We start from the raw sequence: 27880 nt of genomic DNA on the forward strand, positions 1-27880 counted from the left end.
ATTTCCCACAGGCAAACACCATCTTCTGACTGCTCTCGGGGAAGCATCAGTTGCGAAGTGAAGACATAAAATTACACCAAGTGAGCTGAAATTTAAGCCTTGCCGTTCCAGCAGTGACATTTAACAGTTAATGTGCACCCTCCACATGCAGCAGCTGCGGGGTTTCGTTACTGTCATTTACCAAAACCTTTGGCGTGCCCAGCTCTGAGCCAGAGCTCTCAGGCCCAGAGACACCACTGTGTCACCAAGAGCCCTTTAGTGTAGCATGACATCTGAGAGACTTCAGCAGGATAGAGGAGTGCTCTGGTACTGAGGTATGATTTAATAACCTCAATTCTCCTGGAAATTTAAGCTGCATGGTTCAGGACACTTGCATGAGTGTGGTTACTTCAGCGGTTAATGAGATTTGTGTGCTTAAATATGATGGACGCTGTAATCACATTTCTAACATGCTGATTCAACACGGGGGGGGGGGGGGAATATCAAATCAACACGAGTTTTGCTGCGATTGTGGTTTTTGTAGGTTTTTGCACAGGAAGCTTGATACAAGAGCTCTTGCAAATGCCAAGATAAGTGGAAAAAAACCCAAACCAAACAGCTCATGGAGGAAACATCCTTCCTGAGCTCATCATTGCAGCCTCCTGCTGACTCTGCCCATGCCGAAAGTTGTCCCCCTTCCCTACAAACGCCGGCTCTCGGGGCGGCAGCAGCTCCGGGGGCTTGGGCACATCCCGGTACCTCGGGTACCCAGCGCTTCCTTCCAGGGGCTGTTTCCCCAGCAGGAACCGTCCCCACTGGAGCGCTCCAGTGCTCCACACAAGCCCCGTGTCCCCCGAGCTGTGCCCTGGGACAGCGGGAGTGCGGGAAGGGGTATTACAACGGCACCGTGGCGGTGCGTGCGGCGCTGCCGGGCTGCAGAGCGCGGCCGGGGCCGGCCCGCCCGCTGCCACTCACGGCACTGCACCGCCTCCTCCGCCGAGCGGCCGGGGGCCGGGCTCGAACCCGCGGTCGCCGCGCAGGGCGGGCTCCGAGCCGCGCCGCCGCGCTCCAGATGTGGCGGGCGCCTCCCGCGTTGGCATCGTTCCGGCCGCGGCCCTGCGGGCACAGCCCCGCGCAGGGCACAGCCACGGGCAGGGTGAGGAGCCGGTAAGCGATGGGGTGGGGACGCACTGGGGGGCCGGGTTTCCTCCTCCCGCAGAGGGGACTTTGTTTTGTCCGTCCCTCCTCCTTCCCTTCCCTCCCAGCCGTGACTGGGGCCTCCAGCAGTTTCCTCTGCTCCCCAGATGTTGGGCCAGAAGACGTTTGATTGTGCAGGGGTTTAGGGCATTACGGGCCCGTCCTGAAAACGAGAGCATCAGAGAACATCTGCCAGTGGTTAACCCGGATGAGCGCTGGCAGGAGGTGATAGGGAAAGATTTGGGGCACTGCCTGAGCCAGCAGGGGGGCAAGCAGGATGAATGGCAGTTATATCAAGAAATGAGACATGGTGGGAGGAAAAGGGTGACTGGTAACAATTGTACATGTTTGATTTGTTCTTATAAAAAAGAAGATGCTTATAAGATGCTGTGGGGTCGTGGCAGCTTCTCCGTAGATAGATGAGTCACGTAGTGCATGCGTGTCAGCTAAGGCACAAAAGGAGGAAAAAGTATCCAGATGAGAAAGAAGATCAAAGAATTGTGTTATCAAGGAGTGGTGGACAGGTAGCTGTGCTATGGTAGGTGCTACTTCCTACACATAGTACATACCTATACTGTGCTAGGTATGTCCATGCTTTGCTGGACTGCAGGATGTTCCATCCCTGGCAGTGTTCAAGGCCAGGTTGGACGAGGCTTGGAGCAACCCGATCTAGTGGAAAGTGTCCTTGCTCATGGCAGGGGATTGGAACTGGATGAGCTTTAAGGTCCCTTCCAACCCAAACCAGTCTGTGATTCTGTACTAGGATGTGACTTGCTTCCATTTCATGGCTAGGACTTAGACCCTAAAAGGGGTTTGATTCTGCTGTGCTGCTCAATTCTCATGACTCCCAGTGTGAGAGCTGGTGAGTTCATAATTCAGGCTGTGTGCAGCATCTTCTGCATCTTTCTAGGTGTTCTCAGGATGAGAGCCAGGATGCACAGCAGCACTCCAGTGTGAACACAAGCCTAGGAAGAGATGCAATTGCAAAAAGGGAGATTGATTTGACACAATACAAAGTTGAAGGTAAACTAAGTACTAGTATTTGGGTCAGCAGAGCATCTAGGGTTTGGGGAGTAGGTGGTAGTTTGCCTGCACGTTAGTGGAGTGGACAAAATACCAAACGGTTTCCTGACTCTGACCCATCTAATGCCTCTTCTTGTTATCTCCTTGTGTCTGACTTTGTTTTTCAGAAAAACTCTGTGATTCAAGAAAGCCACCATGAAAGGTGAGGAGGTTCGGCAGAGGAGAAAAGAGGGCAGGACTAGGAATGGAGAGCGGTCCAGGCACAAAGCAAAGAGCAAGGGTAAACACAGAGAGAGCCGACTTGGCAGCCAGGAGGCAGAGGATGTCTCTCTGCATGCACAGCAGAAGCTGTTGGCTGAGGAGAAGGCGGCCATGGCAAAGGCGCGGGAAGAGTCAGCCATCGCGATTTGCCTGCAGGTGCTCCTGCCATACCTCCTAGCTGGGCTTGGCATGGTCATGGCAGGCATGGTTTTGGATTATGTTCAGGTAAGGGAAAGATTGGAGGTACCTGGCATTGGGATAGGTGGGGGACTTCTCTTCAGAGGCAGGTGATTTGCTCTGGGAATGGCAAAGTAAAGGGGGATTTGCAGCAGTTTCATGTGCCAACATGTCCTTCAAAATCATCTATTTTGTGCAGTTGTCAGGAGGCAGCATGTTGTGGTGTTCTGACCCTTTTTCATCTCTGGAGATAAAAGACAGTAATGATACTAAAGAACATGTGAAGGATCTGAGGTATCTGTGTAGGAAGGTGCAGTCCTGTGCAAAGATCTCACTGTGGTCCTGGGAAGAGGGTGGCTAGGCTGCAGCCCCAAGGGCTGTGGTGGTGTAGCTGTATCACTCCTGGGTATAGCTCTGGCTAGTCCTGCATACCCTGCTTCATTATGCAAAGAGCCAGCCAGGCCAGCACTGTTAATGCTTCACACAACCAGCCCGGCCCAGCTTGTGCACCACATCCTTTTCCAAGGCTTTATAGCAGATGACTCAAATCCTTGAGTCTTCTTCCAGTGCAATTTCTAATCCAGTTACAGTCAGGACCAGACCTTTCCTCCTGTGGTACAGCAATACAGAGCTGTAAGGTAGTGGTAGGCACCTAATCTTAGACAATATAAAGCTGCAGTTAATTTCCAGGTTATAAATTGCTATCTCACTGCTGCGTGCGTTTTTGATAACCCTTGTTATTTGCCTGGCTAACTGTTGTGTCAGAGTGCCCTGACCTACCCCATATAGTGGCACTGAGACTACTGTGCTTGCACTGACTGCTTTCACAAATCTGGAGCTGTATTCTTCTGCTAATAGCCCTGGGCTGATCTCCCTAAGCTAGAAGAGCTATAAAGGCTTATGAGTGACACAGTATCCTTAAGTGACCTTAGCATGTACTCAGTACCCAGCAGAATGTCTACTCAATCAGAAAACACCAAGGCAAGTTCAGAACCCAGTGACAAACTGCTTTTTGTCTCCTTAGATGCCATTCTGAGAGTCTTGAGCCTTGAACAGCCACTTTCATTTTTCAGACTGTTCAGACCTGCCGATTCCTAAGGATCTCAGACATTAAATGCGTGTTACCACCTATTGTGAGATGTTAAAACATGAAAATAGGTTGCAGATGGGTTTATGATGTTAGAGGAGTGTGGTTTGGGTTTCTTTTTGATTTCTAGGAAGGACCGGGCCACTAATATAAACAGAATGTGAAGCAAACCTCATACTCCTCTGAAACCACAAAAGTCTGGTTTCTGTTTTATGCAAAGAGCTCACAAAGAGCTTTCATGTTAGTGCTTAGAGCCTGGGAAATGAACCCATGCAGCATCTCTTAGGAAAAGCAGCCCTTTGGCAGTTAGCACAGTGACTTTTCAGTCATGATCATGGACTGCTTGTGGACACTCTGCTGTTAGGAACTGTGGTTCCTTTCTAAGCCAGTCCTGGCCTCTGCTCCTGCTGCTGTTTCTGTGGGATGACAGGAGATGCTGCGAGGCTTTGGGTCCCAGGCTCTCTCCATCTTGCTCTCAGTCTCTCCACATAAGCTCTCTTCTCTGCCCTTGCCTAAAGTGGGGAAGAGAGAAGGTAAGGAACAAAACCACACAGCCTGATCTGGCAGAGAGCCACCGGAGTCAGGAGTGACAGTTCTCCAACAACTGGGACATACGGTCCCTGAACAACATCATCCACCCGTGGGTCTCCAGTGTCAGAAGCACCCTGTCTGTTGCTAACAGTGCCATGCTGTAAGAGCATTCCCTGGTATCCCCGTTCCTTCTCTGCAGGGATGATAAGGTACATCTGAAACCGTGCTCTTTGGCACTTTGTCACCTTTCTGTTCTTTTTTTGTACTGTGGAATTGGATGGAGGCCCTAGATCAGGGTCAGGGCCCACCAAAGAGCCTGTTTCTGCTTTCTCCAGGGCAATGCAACCTGTTGGTTAGTTTACAAGCATAGGGACACAGTGTTCCTCCCCAGGTTTTGCTGCTATGTGCAGCCATGAAGTGGTTTGTTTGTTCTTTTCCCAACTAGTTCTGATCTTTATCCTGCTGTTCAGATATGTTCTCTTTCTTCTCAAACCTGATGCATCTCTTTGCGGACAAATATGGTCTATCTCTTTGCTAGGAAAATATGATGCATCTCTATGCTGACCAATATGGTGTGGATATTTACCACAGGCTCCTTACACAAATAATAAAATGACCCTGTGTACACACACAGGTCACCTGAACCCATTACCTTCTCTGCATACTGATTCATTGGTTGAAGGCTTTTTATGGTGCTTGCTTGGAAACAGAGAGAGCCGAAGCGTGATAAACTCATAAACCCTGCCAGGCTGACACTCTAGTACAGGATGTGTTGCTGCTGGCATGTTTTAATGGCATTTGAGTCATTCAGGCTCATTACTATTTCCTTTACGTTAATGTTTCTGCCTGCCAGGCATCCAGTTGGCAGATATAGTGGCATACAGGACTAGAGATGCACATTATCAGACCTGTGAAAACCTGTGGTAGCTGTCCAGAAATTGTCCTTTATTTCCTTAAAGCCTCTGTGAGTTTTTAACCAGAAACGGGCCTTCGTGCTGTCACTACTCAGTTTCTGGCTGGTGTAAAGAGGTTGGGTTATGTGTGGTTATTACAGGGTTTTTATTAGCCTCCCTCTTCCAGCTATTGTGGGCTTTTTTCCCAGTTAGATTAGCCAAAGTATATTCTTTTGTTAGTTTTCAGCTCGGTGGAAGAGACACGCTTACACATCAGGGAAGATGGGAGTGGAGAAGGCTGTACCAACACACCAGCCTAGAAAGCAGCAAAGGACAGACAGAGTTTCCCATCTCCCTATTTATCTGCAGGGCAAAAGCACGTTTTATTCAGTCTAACCCTGCCAATGAATTTAGCTCCAAGTTGGGGACCCTGTCACAAGGACAGAGTCCACAGGCCATTAATCTTTAGGTCTCTCTGCAAAGAGTGTCAGGGAAGGGGTTGATTAGTACAAGAAGTGTAAATAAGACAATGCAGTTTAAACATTGAATTTGAACTGGGCTGAGAAACCTGTATCTCTTGTGCCCATCGCTGAATACTTTCTTTCACCACTTGCCTTCACTGGGGCCTGGCTGGGTTTGAACCTGTGGTTAGATAGCGAAAAAGCTCAGTTGCCGATGCACTAAACCAACCCTTCCATCCTAAATGGCGCTTTTAAAGCTTTTTTGACCCTTGGATCCAATTAGTTTGCCCAAATTCATTATTAGAAAGGAGCTCCCACAGAACACCCCAACTCCTTTCCCTGTGTGTGTGACTGAGCTAAAGTCTTCACTGAGCAGGATACTAATTCTTCAGCTGCATGCAAGGCACGGGGCAGCTCTGGTTCTTGACCTTGTGTTGGCTGTTTGACCATGGAGACTCTGGAGCGAGACCCCCCTCTCTTAAAGGCGGTACTGCACAGCAGCAGCATGTTTCCCTTTAGGACAGGAAGGGAGACTAGCTCAAAGCATGCCATGGAAACATTCACCCTTTCTCTCCCTTGCCTGCAGGGCAGTGAGACTACAGAGCTACCTTAAATAAGCTCCAGCTATGATTCTTATCTTGGCCTTTGCAAACTAGCAGAAAGTTGAAGTGATGACAGCAGATAAGGGTGTTCGCTTTTCAAGCTTATTGGTTGGTTCTCTGGCTTATTTTTTCCCCCCCTGAAAGCCAGTCATTCAGAGGTAAGGCTGGCATAGCCCGATCATTCCATTCCCATGGATACCATGGAAGGGACAAGAAGGACCAGGTTCTAGAAGGGCAGATCTTCTCTCACCACCCGGCGTAGCTGTGTCGCTCTCCAGGGCTTGAGACCTGCGTAATATCGTCAGCTGTGAGGAACGTGAACTCATGTTTTCCTTGACCTTTCTTCACCTTGAAGGAGAGCAAAATGGATCCTGGTTGTTAACTCCCCACCTCCTCGGCCTTGGGACAGTGAGAAAAGTTCAGCGTTGCTTATGGTGGGAGTGAGGGAACTGGGGCTGGTTCGCAGCGGGCTTACACATTAAACTATCGTATCAAAGGCGAGCTGCCGTCTGACAAGAAGTGTAACCTGAGCAGAAAGGACACTAGTGCGTTTGAGCACGCTGAGGGATTCTGGCATGACCTGTCACTCTTTCACTGCTGTAGCCTGAGCAGGTCTTACTGGTTTTTACCGAGGTGGTGGGAGCTGAATGGGGTGTGGGCTCGTTTCTATTCGTCCACAGACATCTCCGCAATCTTCTTTTCTCTTTTTTAATTCCCCCCTGGATATAAATCGGAGAAATCGAGTCCGTCACGTTTGCTGCCACCTGGGCTCAACCCAGCTGAATCCGTTTTGGAGGATACCCTTGCTGCAGCCCTCTGGACGTGCTCCTTGGAGGAGAAGAAGCTAAAGCAATTTGGCATCGTTGCTGTAGCTGGAAGTGAAAAGACCTACCAGGAGTATCTGATGTCCTGATCTCTCCCCATTTGCCCTGCTGAGCATGGGGTAACGGTGTTTGACCATGGTGGTCACCCAGTTACAATTGGAACTGTGCTTCCACGGCAAGAAGCTGAGAGGTTTCACCTGCAAGTTGACCAGGTCAGCCAGTGGATTTCTCCCAGAGACTTCATTCTCCATTGCCTCCCAGGTTTTCGTGCCGTTCCTTCTGGCTGGCTTGGGCATGGTAGCTGCTGGCCTCTTGATGGATATTGTTCAAGTAGGTACATGTGGTTAGGCTGCTTTGTAGTGAGAGGGTGGGCTAATTCACTGACCTTGAGTATCTGTGTGGTTTTGTTTTGAATATGTGTGGTCCTACAGCCAGTCAGCAGGATGGCTCTAGGCTTTTCCTGTCCTAGAGAGACACTGTCCATCTCCTTTCGATCAGTACATGGACTCCTTTTAAAGTGGGATAGTGGCTTTCAGACACATTGCCTGCCCTTGGCATGTTGGACTGGGTGCTCCCTTTACTGTATCTGGCTAAACACTTGGGTGATGACTGGTATGAAGCAACTGGCATCAGACTGCAGCATATTCTCCTGTTGCATGATATTATTTCTTTCTCTCAAAAAATGCTGATAAGGAGATCTGGGTCAGGGCTGTTATTAACTACCTGTCTTACTGAGAGGCAAGTTTATGCTTTCAGTTCTTTGCAAACAGCCTAATGCAATCTTTGGTCTGGAAGGCATTTATATCCTGTGCTGAGAGGCATGCCAGCAGAAAAAGATTACCATTGCCTCCCAGCTGAGTGCTCCTTGGCCAGATTCTGAGGTGGGTGTAAGTATGGAATATTTACGCTTCCACTGACTTCCAAGCAGTGCTGCTGGATTTACACCGTTGTGCCCCACAACCAGAATCTGTCCCATATGGTGGCACAAATAGAAATGCAAAATTTGATCTAGTTTGGGCATCTCATGCCAGTGGATTTACAAATCAAAAGGCTGGCAGAGTTTCCCAAGGATATATTGTGCACTCTGATCTCACTGGAGTACATTGGATTCTCTGGCATTAGTACCGCAGCAGGAGCTAAATATGGATACTTGAGTGTTTGGAAAGACAATACCCTGCTGTTTTTTCTTGCATTGGAAGAAACAAAGGAAGCAGAGAAGTTGAATTAAAGGGAATATGAGGACTATTAAAGAAGGGTTAACTGGAGTGGCACACATGGTGTTTGTCGTCTCCACCTTGTGCTGTGTTTAGGCAAAGACCTGTCTTGCAGCATTACAGAGGTTCTCAAACTACCCAAGATGTTGTGCTAACAGTGAGCAGTTATCTCAGAGAAAGATACAGACATAGGACATACCCAAATCTTGGCAGGTGAATAGGTCTTTGTCTAAAAGAAATCAGATGCACTTGCCAAGAATTGGGCTCTGTAACTGTATCTGAACTGATGGAAGACACAAGCTGTGCGTACCTATGTTGCATGTGTCCTTTAAATACCAGAGTGCAGTCTACTTATGTATTTCTTCACTAGACTCTTACAAATGGGGTCATGCACGAAGCACGATCATAGGAAGTGTGTATTTTGGTGACAGTGTTTCCAGCTATACTGAAATAGAAGCCATCAGTCAGTGAGTTCAGCTCCCAGAGGAGGGAGCTAGTGCATTGAGAGTCACAACTGGCATAGGAGAGATGTTAGTGAAGGAAGCTGCCAAGGTGTAAGCAACCCCATATTTAAAACCAAAACCAGTAGCTGGGAGTATCCAGGGGTATTGGCCTTTAAAGGTGTGAGTTATTCTTCTGTGCCTTTTTCCCTTTGAGCTGCCTATTTTCAGCTTTTCTTCCTGTAAGAGCTTGAAACTCACTGTCCTGCCTAACTAAAACCTGAGACTAAGTTTGTTTGCTTGAGGCCAGGTACCATAAGACTCATATTGATGATCGTGAGGGCTCATGTGCTGAAACTACAGGTTTTTCTAGTCCAGGAGTCTGTGATTTGTCCATTTTCCAGGGGACGGTCTGGCTGAGGAATGCTTTGCCGTGTTTGCAGTCGCTGCAAAACATTCTTAGGAGGGCCCCGTGTCTGCTTTTGACAGGGAGAATATATGGGCAAGCTCAGGATGGTATCTAGAGCACACGCGTGGTGCTGCCCTTGTTTTGTTACATACAAAATAACTTGAAATAACATGGTTCTGTGCTGGGAGTCTAGCTGGCTCTCTTGTTTGCAGGGTTGATGTTATAAAGTGAAGAACAAAGTGGAAATTGTCTGTGTCCTATCAAACTTTTCAGGATTTTAGCAGTTTCTAATCAGTCCTGGGATGAAACAAAGAACTGTTGCTGTTAGTGTGTTAAAAAAAAAAAACAAAAACCAAAAACCAAAAACCAAAAACCCAAGCAAAATCACAAGAGAGATTTGTCTGGCCCAGTTGACTCCAAGGCTCAAACCTGGGTGTCTCATACTGTAATAAAAGGATGCCCAAAGAAACAGCCATTTGCCATTGTCTCTCTGGTTGTGCAGATGATGCATTCTCTCTGCATGGCACGGGTCATTTCTAGCTGGATGTTTCTGCTTCTGTTCAGTGATCCTTGGCCAGCTGGTCCATCCGGATTCCGGACTGGCTGGCATTGCTGGAGACCTTGTAGGGCTCTGGCAGTGTTTGGCCCACTCTTTTACAGTAAGGTGAAGAATCAGATTGAAGCTGGATGATCAGATTTCAACCCAGAGGATTTAGAGGAAAGCTTCCTTTTCATTCTCCCCTTCCACACCAGTGCAGTGGGACACAGTCCAAATAAAAGTCACGGATGTAAGATATCCCTGTCCTTTGTTGAGAAAAGCCCATGGGATGATAAGCATTGAAAAGGATTTTGAATTGGCTTGTGTCTTCTAGTCCAGGATCTTGTGATCTTTATGCTGTTCAGGGCAATGGAAAACCTCTGAGGTTTCTTAGCTGCTGCCATGGATGGATGGATGGATGCACTGGAGAGGTGGCAGGACATAGTTAGGACTGTGAGGATGGTGTAAGCAGAGACAGCAGGGCTAGACTGCAGCTGGGGAGCCTGTCCCCAGTACGCCATAGCCTCTCCTCCTCTGTGGGACCCCATGAGCAGATCCAATGGGGTCCAGCATGGGGACCAGCTGCAGTAGGTCCTGGGGTAACCAAGTTTCTTCAGAGCTGAGCTTCAGGGCTGTAATCCATTATGAGGACATGAAATGGGAAAGAGTCTCAGTGTCCCTGTGTGGGTTTGCAATGCTGCAGGGAATGTTTCCATTCCTTCTAGGCCAGTTTTCACCTTAAAGGACAGAGGTGCAGCCTAGGCTTAACCCAACTGTCATCACTGAGGCAGATGCACAGCTCTGACCTCCCTCATTCACCTGCTCCTCCAGTTGACAGTGCTATGAAGGGATGAGGCAGGGATCATCCTGTATTTCTGCAATCTCTAATGTAGTGGAGTCCTGGCTACTGGGGTATAAATCATTATGAATCTGTCCTTAGGCTCTTGATGAGTCACTAATGAGACTCAGATGGAGGCACTTAACTCAGCTGTTTTTGTTAGTACAGTTGTGTGATTCCTTATTAATCATTCAGAACTTTTCAGTGTAATTATATGTAAGGCAGAGTCCCCCAAAATCACACCTCATATGCTGAAACTGCTGTTATGATGGCTTGAGACCTGCAAAATTCATCTTGAACACAAGGATTGGTGCTTATACTGGTACAACAAAGCCGTATTTCCTGAAGGTGACATGCACAGAAAATACAAACAGTTGAGTTTTTCTTGTACATCTCTTTATGCGCAAAATGCAAGGTCTTACACATGGATGTCTGCACACGTGTGTACTAGAAATGATTGGGCTTTTTTACGTTGTGACGATGAAGTCTGTTTTTTCTTCTCTTTCTTTTCAAGGTGTCAAAGATGTATTTGGATCTTTATTCTTAATTAAAGAGGGAGGAGAGAGGGGGATTGGGATCTCTAAAAGAGATGTCCGCCCCTAGCTCTTCCCAGGTATTTAAGTTCCATGTTAACAAATTCAAACAAAATTGCAGGGTGTCAAATGAGGTGACAATTCCCCTCATGTCTGTTATTTACTCAACACTAACTTCGCTTTACCACTTGAAACATGCCTGTATCCAGGTCACCACTGCCAGGAAATGTGCCTTGTTCTATTGATAATAATGTTTTGCCTGTTATCTGCACCTCTGAGGGGTGTCTGGTGCCACGTGCTCAGGCCTCAGCTCCACCTTCATTCATCCTGACTCTGGAGGAATCTGTGAAGTCTTCCCAGCCACACCATGAACGTTCCATAGTTTCCCATGGCACAGCCGGAGCAAAACACGGAGCTGTTACGCCCTGTCTGTGTTTCCCAACAGGCTGACAGCTGAATGTGTTGACATTTAGTCTGTCCAGCCCCCTGGATTTTTAAGTTTATAGAATCCCAATGGATGTGGAGAAGGTGGGCAGGGATCTGTCCTTCGTTTTCCCACCAGGATTTGGGACCATCTTATGATACTAGTCAGTGACAACAAACACCTTGATCCTTCCCATATCCTGCAGCTAAACTACGGAAATTTGTGCCCCAGGAGGGCACATGGGTTGGAGAGGGGAGATTGGAAGAGTACCTGAAAGAGAAATCCTTTGAACAGTGGTAAGTGGGCAGAAAACCCCACCAGCTCAGTACTCTGTGGCTGGGAAATACATAGGAGAATGATCCCGTCTACTTGTCATACATGTAGATTCTTGCTTTATACACCTGAATTTAACTGCTGGTGGAGATAAGGATAGCCTAGATGGATCTTTGGTCTGGCTATTAGAGCTGCTTGTTTCTTCTTGTATTCTGCTCTTAGGCTAGGTGGTTTTACTGTGATTTCATCCCAATGTGAACCTCTCTGGCTGCAGTGGGACTTCGCCAACATCGTTGAATGCATATAGGGTGAATAAATTGTGTTCCAAGGCACTGTATGGTAGATAAATTAGAGAGGACATGTGTTAATCAACATTGTTTCTTAAGGTTTCAGATCATTTCTAGTGCTGCATCTGGTTCCACAGCTTTGTACAGCTCAGCTTCAGAGGAGCAATGATAATAAAGATATTTTCCTAGCAGCTCAAGCTTATGGGATATCTTAATTCAAAATCCTTTTTCCAGCTGTGCTGGGAGCATGCTTAGCAACAGGAAGATTTGGGAACTGCGTGTGGAGAAGAGATAGGAAAAATCTCCTTCCCTCCCGTTACCAATCGTAGCTGCTTAGTTAGAAGTTTGGTAAGAAAAGACAGACACAACTTCTTGTTGTTAGATGGTTTCCAGATCTTTGTGTTTATGTTTATGGGTCTGGACAGCAATAGATCCAGTATCTAGTGTCAATTCAAAGGATGGAGAACATGCTGTATTTCATTTGGCTTGTGGACCCTAATGATTTTTCATGGTGTTCTTGCCTAATGCTAAAGGTATATTTTAATGTCTGGCTTTCCAAAATCTTCTGCTGCCTTCAGGAAGGAACTTCCTTCCCTGTCAGGACAGTGTTTTGCTGTGCAAGAGATCAGAAAGACTATTGCAAGCTAAGAATTCCTTTCTTCATTCCCAAAATGTGCACAGCAGACACTGGTAGAGGAGATGGTGAGATGGGAACCCACTCCCGTTTGAAGCAGCAGCATTGCATTGGTCAGCATCACAAACTGAGGTCAATCCCTTGTTTTCTTCCAGCACTGGGATGTATTTCGGACAATTACGGAAGTTTTTATCCTGGTTCCTGCCCTGGTTGGCCTGAAGGGTAACCTTGAGATGACGCTGGCATCCAGGCTCTCTACTGCTGTAAGTGTTAACAGGGTGGTGGGGTGTGTGTGTGTGAGGGATTAGCAGGAGACATCAGGAGATTCTGCTTCTATATAAGCACACTGTGTGTATGAAACGTGCCCTTTTCTGCTGAGCAGAAACCAGTGGGGTGTGAGTGTTAAAATAATGTGCTTGCCCTCATTTTGGAACTGGAACAGAGAATTTCCATCTGCGCTTTGAAGGTGAATTCATCCCTGGGGGGCCAGTAGCTGATATTTGGGGCCCTGTGACACATGAAGGAGAGAAAGCCAGGGCTCCATGGCTGTCAGCTTCCATACTGGATTGCTTGTCTGTGGATATTGATCCTTGAGGAACCCAGGGCTTTCCAGGACTCCTACCTTGGGGGGAGCAGACCGAGGCTTCTTGGGACCTGCAGTAGCTTTTGCTACTCTGGATTTGATCTCTCGTATCTCCCTAAGCGGTTTTGTTGACTTTGGGCTGTTTGTATTGCATGTCTTGGGAGAAATGGGAGCTTAACACAGCAATTCAGGGGGGTGATGGAAGAGGAAGAAAGGCTTAATTTGCTCAGCTTTTAGCCTGTGCGGGATGTGGTGGATGTGCTCACTCCACTTTTAGCTGCGTGCCCTGCAGTGTCTCTGCACCTCCATGTGAGCCTCTGATGCCGCTGAGATACTGGGCTGGAGCATGATGGAGATGTGTCAAGAAGAACATGCTGGGAGATGCTGGCCTGCACTTGTCTCTCTGGCTTTAGACGCCCCTTTCCCACAGGGATGAGGGGAAACTGCCTTCAGCAGAGACCTATGCCACAGGAATAGGTTTTCAGAGTGTCTCTCTTGGCTCCTAGGCTAACACCGGACAGATGGATGATGCTCAGAAGCAATGGAAAATGGCCACCTGCAATTTAGCGCTTATCCAGGTGAGTCACTTCAGCTGGGAGAGGAAAAAGGCTCTTTTCTCTTGCCATGCTGCAGCCCAACAGCATCTCTTCCCAGCAGTGCTGGATCCAGAGCTGTTGACTTGGGGCAGGTATTGTCAACAGAGCCAAGCAGAGCCCAGGGCTTGATCTCAGAGCTTGCGTTTAACTGCAAAACACATCCAGAAATCCACAGCCTTTGTGGGCAAAGTGAAATAGTGAAAACCCCTCCTTTTGCAGGGGCAGCTGTGGCACAATCCCTGTTTCACAACAGCCCCTAGATAAAGCCTGTCATTTACTGGCAGTGTTTGGGAATCAGCCTTGGGCAGAGGGGGAGAGTTGGGAGAAATGTGCCTCTTGTAGCTCTTTCTGCTTGTTAAGACCCAGCAACCAGCCTAGAGGTTGCACATGGCAGGGCCACAGGGCTTGCAGCATGTGTCTGTGTGCTTTCCTTTATCTCCTTCCACAGCTTTCAGCTTGCTAGGAGTGCTGCGTTGATGGGGAGCCCATTTCTGTGTTGACCAGGGCTATTCCTTTGCTGATGGCCTCAGTGTCCTTTGCTGAAATGTTATCTGCCCTTTGCAGGCCTCCAGAGCTTTTCTTCAAACTTTTGCCAGGATTTTATTTTTAATCCAGTGCAGCCTTACAGAGATGCTGCTTCAACACAGAAGCAATCAGCATCTCTGCAAGGCTTTGCCTTCCTTGCTCTGTGGCAGTGATGTGGTCACGTGGAGCCAGGACTGCCTGGGAGCCGATCATAGAATCCCAGACTGGTTTGTGTTGGAAGGGGCCTTAAAGCTCATCCAGCTCCAACCCCCTGCCACGGGCAGGGACACCTTCCACTAGAGCAGGTTGCTCCAAGCCCCTGTGTCCAACCTGGCCTTGAACACTGCCAGGGATGGGGCAGCCACAGCTTCTCTGGGCACCCTGTGCCAGCGCCTCAGCACCCTCACAGGGAAGAGCTTCTGCCTCAGAGCTCATCTCAATCTCCCCTCTGGCAGGTTAAAGCCATTCCCCTTGTCCTGTCCCTACAGGCCCTTGTAAGATGCAGATAGTTGCTCACCAGCTGTCTTTCGGTCTCCAGGTCCAGGCCACTGTGGTGGGACTTCTGGCTGCTGTTGCTGCTGTGATCCTGGGAGCCATTTCCAAGGGCTCTGTGGAGCTGAGCCAGGCTGCTGTGCTGTGTGCCAGCAGCGTCACCACGGCCTTCATAGCTGCACTTTCTCTTGGTGAGTCCTTTCGGTTCCTCAGGTCAAACATGCAGCACTCAAGTGTGGAACAAACTGTCCCCTCTGCCAGGGAGGCGCAGCTGACATCCCTATGGTCTAGCACAGGGAGGAGCGATGCAGGGGTCATTAGTTCTAGGTCTGCTCCTTTTGTGCCCTCTGCAACCTGCCTTTGTTTCTCTTCTTACTGGTGTCTCGGCATCCGCAGCAGCAATCAGAATGTCCCATTTCAGCTGACACACACAGAAATGTCACATGCAATGTGTGGGTGCACACACATGTGCACACACTTTGTTCATGTGTCTTGGGTGACACGTTAGTCACCTACACTGGCCCTTTCCTAAGGGAGAGTGAACTAATGCCATGCACAAAGCAGGGTATTGAGACAGCTCCAGAGAGATGGAGATGGGTCACCCATCTTGAGATGGCCTTGGGTCACCCAGTGCCCTGCAGAGGACTGTGGCCAGCCTGCTGTGAGCTCTGGGCCATCCACCCCTCTGGCTATTCCCCTTGGAAACCGATGGGGTGGATGGTTGGGAGCTGCTCCGTGTCTCCTGAAGATGATCAGTTTTGTAGGTCTGCCATACGAGGGCAGCATGATACCCTGAATAGAAGGAGCTGGCAGAGATAAGATACAGCAAGTTTTCTAAATGACAGGGACAAGTTAGAGCAAGTGCATATCCTGAAGCTGGAGTCAAAGGGTGATTGTAGATGCCTTTGATGAAAAACATGGGATGAGGCTGTTGTTAAAAGAGAAAAACAGCAGCTCAGCTTTCATTAAACTCTTCCCTTCAGTCTCCCTGTTCAGTGTGATCCAGAGAGGCTTTGCTGCTGTACCAACCCAGGCTTTCAGCCAGCATTAGTTGTTTCCCTGGATGTGTGTGTGCATGATGGGAAGCTGCTATTTTTATGACCAGGGAGGGAAGCAGCATGAACTGTGCTGTGGGAGGGGACCATGGGTGTCTGGGAAGGCTTCTGTGGATAATGCCATGTTGTGTGTGTGGATGTGTTTCTCTATAGGGATGTTGTAGTGAGGAAGGTGCACAAGTGGCATTTGTTATGGGAGAGCTGATGCTCCTGTGCACGCTCAGCTTTGGTGGGCCCGTGACAACAGGCACAGAGAGAGATTGTGAGCGGGAGGAACCACCATCTATGATTCCATGATTCTATTTCTCAGGCTGCTTTTGGGGCATCCTGAGAGGCACGGAAGGACTCTGGAGAGATGTCTTGTCTCATCTCAAGGCTGCCCTTGCCAGTCACACAGCAGTGCGGAATGGCCAGGCAGGGTTTATTCCAGGTGGCTCTTCCACAGGTCTGTGGGAGATCTGATGGCTGAGGATTCCCACATGTTCAACAGGGGTTTGTGCTCCTTAACTTACCCGGGCAAGCAAAGCTTCCCTCCTCCCCAACAATGCCGAAAAGCAGTGGAGTTTTCCAGGTGCAGCTCAGAGGACAGGGGAAGAGAGGTGATATGGGACACCTCCATAAGCCCTTGACTCTGGAGCTACTCATAGCACCAAAATCCACCCAGTGCAAGTTAAAGCAGCCCCAAAGACCCTGGGACGTGAGTCTGAGTCTGATGGCTGGGCTGTAAGGTTACATCAGGCTACTGTAAGGGAGCTCATTGCTCCTTGGTGGTTCAAACTCGGAGAAATGTTGGTCTAATATGGAGAATATCCCTGTGCTGTGGAATCCAGAGCAGGGGATGGCACCAGAGGGTTCTGCATGCCTGCTCTGTGCTTATCTACGAGTGTGCTTCGTGCCTGCTCTTGCTTCAAGGCAGCAAAGATTAGGCTGCTCAGGAGGGGAGCTTTTACATTTGGGCTGCCTGCTGGCATCTCCTTTGATCCCTGGAATTTGCTTGTGTGCCTCTGGGCCGTTGAGGCAGAGCCATGCTCTGCAGTTGGTGAAAGCAAGAGGACAAGTCCTTGGGGATGTCCAATCTCCCGCTGTGTGGTTCTGCTACGGGCAATGTACTGCTTGCTGCTCCCACACCCCGCATCCCTCTGGGAAGCAGAACAGCAGCTCTGGGGTGAAAAACAGCAGGATGTGTTCTCTGATGCCTGCTCTGTGTCTTCTCTAGGTCTGGTGATGATTGGTGTGATCATTGGAGCAAGGAAAGTTGGGATCAATCCAGACAATGTCGCCACACCCATAGCAGCGAGCCTTGGAGACTTGATAACCCTTTCCCTGCTGGCAGGAATCAGCAGTATGCTCTTCAAATACATAGGTACAGTGGTCAACAGGGGTTTGCAGCTAAGGGAGGGAGGGATAAATCCTTGTGATATTACTGCAGGGAATTTCTGGGGTATTTCAGGATGGAGGCTGCCACTGGGTTAGAAAAATATCCAAAGATGCTTTTCCAGGCTCTCTTTTAGGAGCAAATGGAAAAGCAGAGCCTAAGAAACACAACTGGGATATGTCAAAGAAATGGCAAACATATATTGCATAGCTTTGGGACAGAAGGTTGACATATGTGACACTGACTCTGCTCCTGCATCTCTTGCTAGCCAAGCTGTGCATGGGTAATAGCAGGTCCTTCCTCACAAAGCAATGTCAGGGGTTTGGCATTTATGTTCTTGCATCTTCTCATATGGAGAGTCATGGATGACAAGATATGATCAAATTGGAAGGAGGGAGACAGTGGTGCATTGTTGTATGCTCGCAGGACTCTGAGTTGTGGCTATGTGGTTAGCTGTGCTGCTGGTCGGCAAAGACTTGGGTACCCATTGACACTGAAAAGCTCACAGCATCTTGCAGCTTGGTGGTATGTGCCTGACTGCTGCTTGTAAAGCGCTGGGCTATTCACTGTGAGCCTAACCTAGAGCACAAACAGGAAAATATAAAGATCCAGCAACCTCAATCCCATTTGAAACCCAAACTGTTGCTTCAGCCTGTGAGCAGGAGCAGCAAGGCAGCTGGTCTCAGTTTGTGTAACTCCTTCCATATGCCAGCGAGTGAGGGAGCGGAGGAGCACACGCTGCAGGGAGAGGCCCACAAGTCTCTTCCATCCTCCTGGAGCTTCAGAGGTGCATGTTTAAAACAGGCTTTTTCCATGATGCTGGCACCCCTGCCTCGGTAATGCTGGTTTGTCTTTCAATCACTATGCCTCTGATAGCATCTCCCAGGGAGCATATGGCAGAACAACATGATAACCTCTATGGTTGTGATCAGAGAACATTCATGTTGTTTTCAGAGTAGTTTAAATAGCCTCTTGAGCTGGAAAAATACTCAGCACATAGACACCAGGTCATTGGGAGCATGAAGTGAAGTAGGTAGGAGGAAGGCGCTGTTGGTAGTACTTGAATAAATGCATTTCCCTCCCCAGTGTGTGGTAAGAGACAGGTCATGCTGTGCAAATCTGGGTCCTACAAATATATATCCTTCAGGCATCCTGGTGAGTCTGTAAAGTTTGGAATACTGTGTGTCCAGATGCAGCACCATCTCCTTCTATGGAATACCCTTTTTTCCAATGAAGATTTTCAGGTTTTTAAAGATCAACCCTGGTCCTTCCCAGTCCTGCATAATGGAAATAGAAACTGTGCCAAAGGGTTTCAGTTTGCTCATGGGCTGTGCGTGAGAGAATGTGGCAGAACTGGAATGTGGAGACTGACGTCCATTCATCCTAGCAGGAGTCTTCCTGTGGGCTTTGATAAGGTTTGATACTCCAGTGCTCCGTGTCTGCATTATTTAGGAAGGAACTAATTGCCCGAAACAAGAAGGGGTGGAGGTAGGAGATCCAGTACAGCAGCTAAGTCAGTCATACAACCATCTGTCCTAATTTACTCCAGGTGGTAAAGTTGCACTGACACAACAGAAGCTTTTACACTCCAGAAGTGGCCGCATTTCAGTACCAACTAAGCCACACGTCAAGAGTGCACCTCTGTGTAAGAGCCCTTGATTGATGGAAGGTGTCATCACATCAGTGCTATCTCATCCACATAGCCCAAGGCCCTGGCAGTGTCATATCGAAAAACGCACATTTGGACCTGCTGCATCTCCCAGGTTACCTGCAAAGTCTGTGTTACAACCCACTGCCTCTGGCCCCAACACAAGAGACCAGATGGAGAGCTTGTTGAAGATGCATTTTTATATCAAAAGGGTTGGCATCATCCCCATTGCTCGAAGGTGTTTCTTGTGCTTCTGGGTCATGTTTATTTTCTTTTAGTGCTGCACATCTACTTATTTCTTTTAATTCCTTTGCTTCTAAGGGTCACTTCAAGGTTATGCCTCTATTGAAGAAAAGGCACCTAATGGAAACACACGTAAGCTAGGACAGAAGCAACCCTGGATCTTAACTGGCTTCTACATGCAAGAGAGCATTTGTTCCTATAGAGCAGGCCAGCTGCTCAGCAATTCTGCTAGCTTGCCACCAAAAGTACCTATTACCTCTTGGTTTAGGTGAAGGCGTGAGGTGTCCATGGTGTGATACAGCTTCCACACAGAAGTTTCCCCCTTGCCCTGCTGTTTGATTTGTACCCTGAAGCCAGGCATTTTGTACCTTTTTGTCTTGCTTAGCTGGAGATAGAACTGGAGACTTGTCATCTTCAAATGCAACTTGCTTTGCATCCTGCTGATTTTCAAACAACATCCTTTAGCAGTGAGGTTCAGGGATTCATTATGGATCTCTGCGGTGGAGCGAGGTGGTTTGTGGGGAATATCTTGGTTTATGTGATTTTTCTGCTAACGTAACTCAGTTTGAGCGAGAGCCCTGCTGCCTTTCTTCCAGACTTTGTGCAGTAGGATCTGGGCAACCTGTGAAGCTTTTAATGGGTGTTTAATCCAAGATTTCCTTTCTTACCAGATATGAAATACCTTTCTCCTCTGATCTGTGCTATCTTCATTGTCATGATCCCTCTCTGGGTTGCTATCGCCAAGCAAAGTCCTTCCCTTGCTGAAGTCCTGAAATCTGGATGGCAGCCCGTCATTGTTGCCATGAGCATCAGCAGGTAACCCAAGGAGCTGATCCTGACCCACATGTGTGTGCACGCTGTAGAGAGACCCCACGCTCCTTTAGAAAGCCATCAAAGTGAAACTGTAAGGGGTAGCACAAGGGTATTTGTACAGTGGTCTTCAGCCATGGACAGCCTCCAGCAGGCTGTAATACAGATAATGAGCCCCCAAATGACTGGAAAAAGCAAGTCATCATTTTAAGTCTCACTCACACATCCAGGCACTGTGTGGGTGCAAGCCAGGAATCTGAAAAAGGGAGATGATGACTGTCACAAATAGACTTCCACCTCATTTTTATCCAGTTGTAATGACAGAAGGGTGGTGAATGTGGAGCCAGGTAGTTCGTTCCCCCCGTGCTACATCTTTCCCAAATCTGGGAGAGAATTTAAAGAAACTGGTAAGAGCAGTGTAGAAGTGTAGCAAAACACTACAAAAACTGCTACGGTGGAAGGATGCTAAAGCTTCCCACCAGTTTTGCTCAAGGGTGAGCAAAGTCTTTCTGATCTCAATATGCCATTAACAAAAGCTGTAAGGCTATTTATTGGTGAAAAGTGAGCTGTAAGAGGAGTAAATGGTGAATAGCCCAGCTCTGGCAATGGGGAAGAAGCAGTAACTCATCTCAGTGTGCTATTTTCACAGTGTAGAAATTACTCTGGGATGGGAGATTGATCCACCCTCACTGCCTGTCCTTTTTTAACAGCATTGGTGGGCTCATCTTGGACAAAACTGTAACTGACCCAAACTTTGAAGGCATGGCAGTTTTCACACCCGTCATTAATGGTAGGTTGTGCAGGGGGGGTTATATGCATGCTTTCATTTATACCTTTCCCTACTCCCCAAGGTTTCCGGTATCCACTGTTGCCCCCGCACAGAGGTCTGTGTTCAAATCCCTGCTCCCATCACAGAGGAAGTGAAGCTGCTCATCCCCATTACATCTCTACTTGCTGATATCTCTAAGTGTCTCTGGAGCAAAATAGCAGGCAGGGCTGAAAAATACTGGCAGAGCTGTGAGAAAGGTTAACAGCATCTGATAGTTGTGTCTGAGAGCTACGTTGACACCTTTCATAACATCAAACCTACTGAGGATGTCACAATAAATCCATTTTCCCCGTCTCTCGCCACTCAGTAATTTGAGTTGTGCAACCATCCCCTATACAGATTGTTGATAAAGAGTAACATATCAAGATCATATATGTGTGTATATATATTAAAAAGATTTGATATGTGTATTTTATAGATATATGATATATATATATCAGCATCTTTTGTGTGTATATTTATATTTGTTTGAAGCCTCAACAGTACTGTTATACACACACATTCACTACAAACTGCTGGGGATCCACTGGGTTATTGTCCTGCTGTTGTAGCCCCTTTAGGCACTGGAGCTGCTCTAAGGGCTCCCCTTCAGGAGCCTTCTCTTCTCTAGGCTGCCCCAGCCCAGCTCTCTCAGCCTGGCTCCAGAGCAGAGCTGCTCCAGCCCTCGCAGCAGCTCCGGGGCCTCCTCTGGCCTCGCTCCAGCAGCTCCACGTCCCTCTTGTGCTGTTGCCTCAGAGCTGGATCAGGACTGCAGGGGGGGTCTCCCCAGAGCGCAGCAGAGGGGAGAATCTCCGCCATGACCTGCTGCTCAAGCTCTGGAGGTGCAGCCCAGCACATGGGTGCCAGATTTCCCTTGGATTCCACTTTGGCAAATCTCACATTTAGTGATGGAATATTTCCTTCTTCAAGGAAGGAAAATAATGAGAAGCCAGCAGGATCTGGCTCACTGTTATCTTTTCTGTGTAGTTTCTACCCTGCAAATACTCAGGGTGATGGAGGTTTGCTCCATAGATCATCATCCCTCTATTTTCTGTTAGAAAGCATAGCTGCTTTTTCATGTTTGCTAGAATTAATCAGTCGGGAAGGAATTAATTTCCTTTTAATTATCTAACATATTTGGTCTCTAATTCATCCTCATATGATTCCCTCTCATTTAACAAAATCTGTTAGATGCCTTCAGACAGATATATAATCTCTTGCTGTGATTTTCACTGCTGCTCTCAGTGAACTTGTACGTGAATATAGATCCACTCACCTTGGGCTAGGTTTTAGACTGATGTTTCCAGCTGCAGGGAAGGTGCTTTACAGGTTTACTGCTTTTTGCCCTCATAGGTGTTGGAGGGAACCTGGTCGCCATCCAGGCTAGCCGTATTTCCACATTCCTGCACTTCTGGAGCAAGCCTGGAGTTTTGCCATACAAGATGAGGCAGAATTGGCCCAACCCATGCACCACATTCTTCTCATCAGGTAGATCTTGAACCCTAGGTGTCCATGCCTCAAGGCCTGTCATCACAAATAGCTCCTTTATCAAGCCTGGTTGGTGAAGGACTAGGTGGGTTTCAAAGGCAGAACTCCCTTTCCCCCTTACAGGGAAGATTCTCACATTGGAGAGGAAACATCTTTGCAGTGGGCAGCTTGAAAAAAGCTTGTGGTATACTTGCTTACTGGTGTGCAGAGAAACCGGCCTTTAGGGAGCACTAAGGAAAGCGACTGAAAAAGAATCTCAGATTTGATCTAATAGAAAGTCATTTTAACCACGGCCAGCCATCACCTGTGGATGTTCACAGGGGGGTGAACAGAGCATAACCTTCCTGAAAACAAGCAATTCCTCCATCCATCCCCACCAGGGGATAAACCAAAGCATCAGCAAAAGTGGATTTGGGTCTGTTGGTTTTCTTAGATTGCAGGCTCCTCTTGATTTTCCCTGCCAGGTTGGAAGTTACTGCTCAAACACACTGAAAACTGGGAAAGTGGGTTGCAGCAAGGCAGAGCGGAAGCAGTGGGAGGCAGAGAGCAGCTGAGAGGAGTGTTGGGGAGAAGTGAGTGGATCAGTATGGTGCACGTCTTTGGCACATAGTTTCAGTGGTAGACAAAGCTGCTGGGCTGATACCGCAGGTGCTCCAGATTGCTGTGTGATCTAGAGAAGGCGTTAGCAATGTGGTTGGTGGGAGGGAACAGCCCCAAGTCTATGCATTAAAACGGGCAGCTGCTATCATTGCTGTTTCTGTCTCTGTACTCTGCAGAAGTGAATTCCAAGTCAGCGCGAGTTCTGTTCCTCCTGGTTATCCCAGGGCACCTCGTGTTCCTCTACACCATCCACCTGCTGCAAGGAGGCCACACGTCTCTCTCCTTCACCTTTGTGATGTTCTATCTGACGGCTGCTCTGCTGCAGGTAAACTCCAAACTCTCACCCAAAAGGAACCTCTCGGATATGGTGAAAACAAAGCAGTCTCCAGGCTAAACAGGACTTTTGGTAAAACTTCCAACAGCAGCCCACATTTCCAATCATTTCGGGTGTGCTTCCTACCAAGCATCATGTATCTTCTCTGGGTCCAGGGTCTGGTTTCCTGCATGAGCACAACTGCCCTTAAGGGTGAGTGGGGGATCAGACATGAGATGAGGAATGAGTTGTCATCATCTGCTGAGCTCCAGTAAGTGTGCAGAGACACACTCAGCAAGGAGGCAGTTCTTGCTGTAGGTGGTACCTTGTTTTACCATGGTCACTCTCTAAGCCCCAAGTATTTCTAGATTGTCACTGGTCATTCAGTAAGGGGCAAGTGAAAGGCTATGAACTTCTCACCAATAACAATAATGCGTATATTTTATATTGTTTTAATGTTTTATTAACTGCTTTCCCACTCATTTTGGAAACCAGTTGCACATATCGTAGTGAAGGACCAGGGGATCCCTTTGGGCAGGGCCATGTGGGTCAAAAGCAAAGGAAAAACCCAGGCCTGAGAAGTTTATCTTCAAAAGTAAAAGTTCTGGGCAGACAATGGGCAGTTCATCCAGTGTGTTCTGCCTGTTTCCTCTCACTCTTTGGCCTGCCCTGTAAACTTTGTCACCTCACTCAGAAATGCATGTGGCTGTTGGGTGAACTCGCAGAGGCTCTGACTTCACTTGCCTTTTTACAGCAGTGATTCATTAGCTTGCAGGATGAGGTAGCTGACTTCTCGCTTTGCCTTACAAGCAGCCTCGTGTCTGTGGGTGAATTCCTTGCATGTGTAATCAGTTAGTTTTCCTTGACCTTTGCACAATCCTCAGCTTAGCAGCACAGCCACAGTTGTAAAGGAAAATATTTATCCTTCTCTTTACGCATCGAGGTAACTCCTCAACCAGAGCCAAGCATGAAAATACACAGGACAAATGACAGGGTAAAGAGCAGAATCCCAGCAACGCTGCTGACCCCAAAAGATTCCCATGGAGGCCATGGAGGAGAATACGGCTAGCCTGGTTCTTTCTTCCCCTCCATTGTACTTTAAGAAGAAAGACAGAAAGAAGCAGAGGGGGGAAGTTTGTGTCAGCTGGAGGAAGCCCAAAGGGAAAGATCAGAGGCCTAGAAAACATGACCTCAGAGGAGCAATTGAATGGGCTGGGGTTAGCTAGTGTAAAGGAAACAGGCTTGAGAAAAATCTGGTTAAACAGCCTTGAAACTACCAAGTTTCTGCAGGGAGAGACAGAATAACATTTTCTCTGTGGTGACTGGGGACGAAACATGAAATCATTGGTTTCAAATAGAAAAAAAAGACAGATTTATGTTATACCTTGGGGAAAAAACAAGAACAGGAAAAAAACCCATGGGACTGATGGCTTGGAGTGTGGCATCTCCATCTTTGAGGGTTGTTTAGCATAGGTTAAACGAACGACCATCAGGAAAGATGTGGACCCATTTGGTCCTGTATTGAGGCAAAGGAATGGTGTATATAAAACACCTGAGTTTCCATCCAGCTTCAGTTTCTGTGATTCTGTTATTCATCATCTCTCCTCCGCCCTCTCCCCCTTCCCAGCTTGCAGTTTTCACCTCTAGAAATGATGCCTCTGGCTTTGGTTCTTGTTGTGCTGTGGCCTCCCATGGAGGGACCACAGATGTGGGGTGCAAACTCTCTCCCTTCTTAATTCAATTAACTAGACAGTCTTTAATCTTTAACCAAAGTATTTTATTTGCCTCCATCTGTTTATCAGGATTGGGAATGAAATAGGAATTAAAAGAAATCACAACAGAGATTTAAAAACTGTTGAGATGAAAAATAAGTAATGGTTCTCTTTTTTTTATCAGTCAGTGCTGGTTGGGATAACTTTGATGTAAAAACTGCCTCAAACTCCAGTTGCCCACTGAGACTTATAGGAAAAACAAAGTAGACACAATTTGAATTTCTAATGGAAAAAAAGAAGGATGAAGAGAAAAAATCTGGCTACAAACTCACCCTTTGGGGCTGCATATTCACAGCAGCCCTGTTTCTGGTGGAATGAATGGGAGTGCTCCCATTCATGGCGTGGGAAATGGGAACTGTACCTTGAGGAGATGCTTTTGGTGTGGCCACACTCCCGTTTTGGGCCATGCGATGCTGGTAAGCAGTTCAAGTGTGGTCCTCACGCTTGAGGCTGCAGTGGCACCATGAGTGATGCCAGGCAACGCAGTGCCCAAGGCTTTGAGCCAACTACCCCCATCCCAGTGCAGAGCCATCCCAAAGAGAAAGAGTGGTTCTCCAGGGAAGATGTTAACTCTCAGTGACTCCTGTTAGCTCTGGAATCTTGGCCATGGCCATCTTGTCTGTGAGCTGAGAAAGGCTGCGTATTACCTTGCTGCCTGTCTTGCTTCTCCTCAGGTGGGAATCCTGCTCTACATGGCTGAGCTGATTGTGCGCCTGATGTGGAGGAAGGCGCTGGATCCGGATAACTTCTCCATCCCCTACCTCACTGCCCTGGGGGATCTCCTGGGCACTGGATTCCTGGCCATCTGTTTCCGCCTAGTTTGGCTTGTCCACGGCGCATAGGTGAACCAGGGGAACTGAGAGACCATGAGCTGCTTTGCATCACTTGTGTGGCACGGTGCTTTCCTCTGGGACAACAGGGAACTTGGCGATGAGTGCTGGGTCACCCGGCTGGACTGGGCCTCCTCTGTCACCCCATCTCTCCTCCCCATTGTGCCTTACAGCTGGGCTTACCCGCCCCGAGGAAGCAGCACCCACAGGCTTGTGCCCAAGCCAGCTGTTCACATGTCCACCAGCCAGACAAGGCATTAAGGAGAGTTGGGCCATGTGTAATGAAGGAGCTTTGTGATCGGTTTCAGTCCTAGCACAGACACAGCCCATGAGGCTGCTCCAAAGCCCATCGAGGTCACTGCATCTGATCCTGCAAGTGGATGTCGCAGCCTCTCCATCAGGCTGACCTTCCATCAAGGGAACTTCTTTATTCACCCCTCTTTTCTCTCTCATCACATCCCTGGAGGAGGAGAGGAACCAGGTCTTGAAACTGCTCTCATCTCCATCACAGAGACACTCAGGATCTGACACAGTGAGCTCCTTGCTGGCTTGTGCCCAGCGGGATGTTACCTAGGGATACCACCTGCCTGCCCCAACAGTGTCACTGTTGTCTGACTGACGAGCTGGAATGATTGAATTTTGGGGATAGGAAGGTTTGTTTTTATGGTTTACGAATTGTCTGGTAGTTAAAAATATTTCTAGAAACAGACATGAATAAAGCGGTTAAAAAAAGATAATGCTGTGGATTTGGGAGTTGTTTTTTTCTTGCCATGGCTCTGCCTGGTTCTTGTCAGGTAGAACTTCCTGCTTGCTTGCTTCTTTCTCATCCATTCAGGGTTGGACAACACTATTTTAATAGGGCTTCAGGAAAATCAGTGTTCCCCAACCAAGAGCAGTCTTCTGCAGCCCACATCTTTCAGGTAGGAATTCAGGTTGGATGAGGCTTGGATATTCAATATTCACTGGAATTGAAGAAGCAGTAGGGTCCTCCAGATGCCCAGGACTCAGGAGTTGAGGACATAGATCAAACCTTTGGAAAATGCCCCTAGATCTCAACTTCAATAATAATCCACTTTGTACGTGTTGGAGGAGGGAAATGGGGAGGTCAAATCCCTCATCCTGCTGCCAGGCAGATGCGTTGTTCAAGGACCAGCTCTTGAACAGGTATATTCGAGTTGTGTTGGGTGCCTCCTGGCCTTGGGTGTTTCTTTGCTGCCTCTGCTGCTCCAATGATGTCCCAGAGCTACTCCAAAGCTGAATCCCCTGCACAGGATCAGCACGTGGCTGAAGGTCCCCAACAGCAAAAGGCTGCCAGGTGTGGGGAAAAGCATTCCCTGAAATAACAAAAGGTAAGCCACCTCTTCCTTGTTTTGTTATGAAGGATGAATTACCCCACACTGGCTGAGTGGAGAATGCACACACCATGGTGGGGGAGATGTCAGCATTCAAGGCACACATTCTCCCTGTCTCAAGCCTCACTGCTTTATCTCTGGCTGCAGCCCATTGCTGTCAGCTCTGCTCCAGCACCCACGTGTGATAATGACAGCAGCAACCAAGGGGGCTTGTGGGGAAAGCAACGCAGTGTCTGATTGCCAGTCCCCGTTTGAGAGGGCTGCATGAGGAGATACATTATATATCTATATATATATATATATATCTGCATGAGGATATATATTATAAGAACTTGAGCTTAAAGTTGTATTTTATAAACCTTTATTACCTCTACTTTGGCACTGGCCTCAGCAGTCCTGGCAAGCAACTCGTCATGCCCCAAGATAGTCTTTTCTCCTCCTTGCTGCATTTCCCCACTGCCTTGAGACCCTTCTCCGGACCGTGATGCTTCTGCTGCTGGTGTCAATCAGGTAAAGCTGGTCCTAAGGTGAAGTTGCTGAGGACACCCTGGCCCTCTGCATGGCCCCAGGTATGTGAAATAGTCTATTTTAATAGCACAGATTTGCCCCTCTGACCCCCGCCAAAGCCCCAGACTGAAGCCTGTGGCTGGTGCAGACTACAAGGGACCCAGTCACTCTCCTCCAGCACCAATTCCCAGTGCCCAGCACACGGCTGCTCCTCTGCCATGTGATTGCAATAAAGCCCTTGCACTGGTGCACTCCTTC

The 27880-nt window shown here is 48.1% G+C and overlaps 1 protein-coding gene across 7 annotated transcripts; it reads left to right on the top strand.

Annotated features, from left to right (window-relative positions):
* The first annotated feature begins 979 nt into the window (after nt 1-979).
* Nucleotides 980-26500, top strand: SLC41A3 (solute carrier family 41 member 3). Of its 7 annotated transcripts, none has more exons than XM_030501590.1 (11): nt 980-1146; nt 2367-7365; nt 12781-12888; nt 13715-13786; nt 14868-15012; nt 17093-17239; nt 19814-19958; nt 20663-20742; nt 22114-22248; nt 23025-23173; nt 25608-25817. In XM_030501590.1, exons 2-11 carry the CDS (start codon nt 7171-7173, stop codon nt 25773-25775), a joined length of 1344 nt encoding a protein of 447 aa, XP_030357450.1. In that variant the 5' UTR covers nt 980-1146; nt 2367-7170; the 3' UTR covers nt 25776-25817. The 7 variants fall into 7 exon arrangements, with proteins under 7 accessions (XP_030357450.1, XP_030357453.1, XP_030357448.1 ...); XM_030501588.1 differs by having other exon boundaries at nt 999-1146; nt 2367-2685; nt 25608-26500; XM_030501594.1 differs by having other exon boundaries at nt 1012-1146; nt 2367-2401.
* Nucleotides 26501-27880: the final 1380 nt, after the last annotated feature.

This window comes from Strigops habroptila, chromosome 11, assembly GCF_004027225.2.
Source record: "Strigops habroptila isolate Jane chromosome 11, bStrHab1.2.pri, whole genome shotgun sequence".
NCBI lineage: Eukaryota > Metazoa > Chordata > Aves > Psittaciformes > Psittacidae > Strigops > Strigops habroptila.

Excerpts from the sequence above, each read along its gene's own strand:
- SLC41A3 (XM_030501588.1), top strand. The coding sequence starts at position 2,395 with ATGAAAGGTGAGGAGGTTCGGCAGAGGAGAAAAGAGGGCAGGACTAGG. Across the intron at positions 2,686-12,780 it reads TGGTTTTGGATTATGTTCAG|CACTGGGATGTATTTCGGAC; the intron begins GTAAGGGAAAGA and ends GTTTTCTTCCAG. Across the intron at positions 22,249-23,024 it reads CACCACATTCTTCTCATCAG|AAGTGAATTCCAAGTCAGCG; the intron begins GTAGATCTTGAA and ends TGTACTCTGCAG.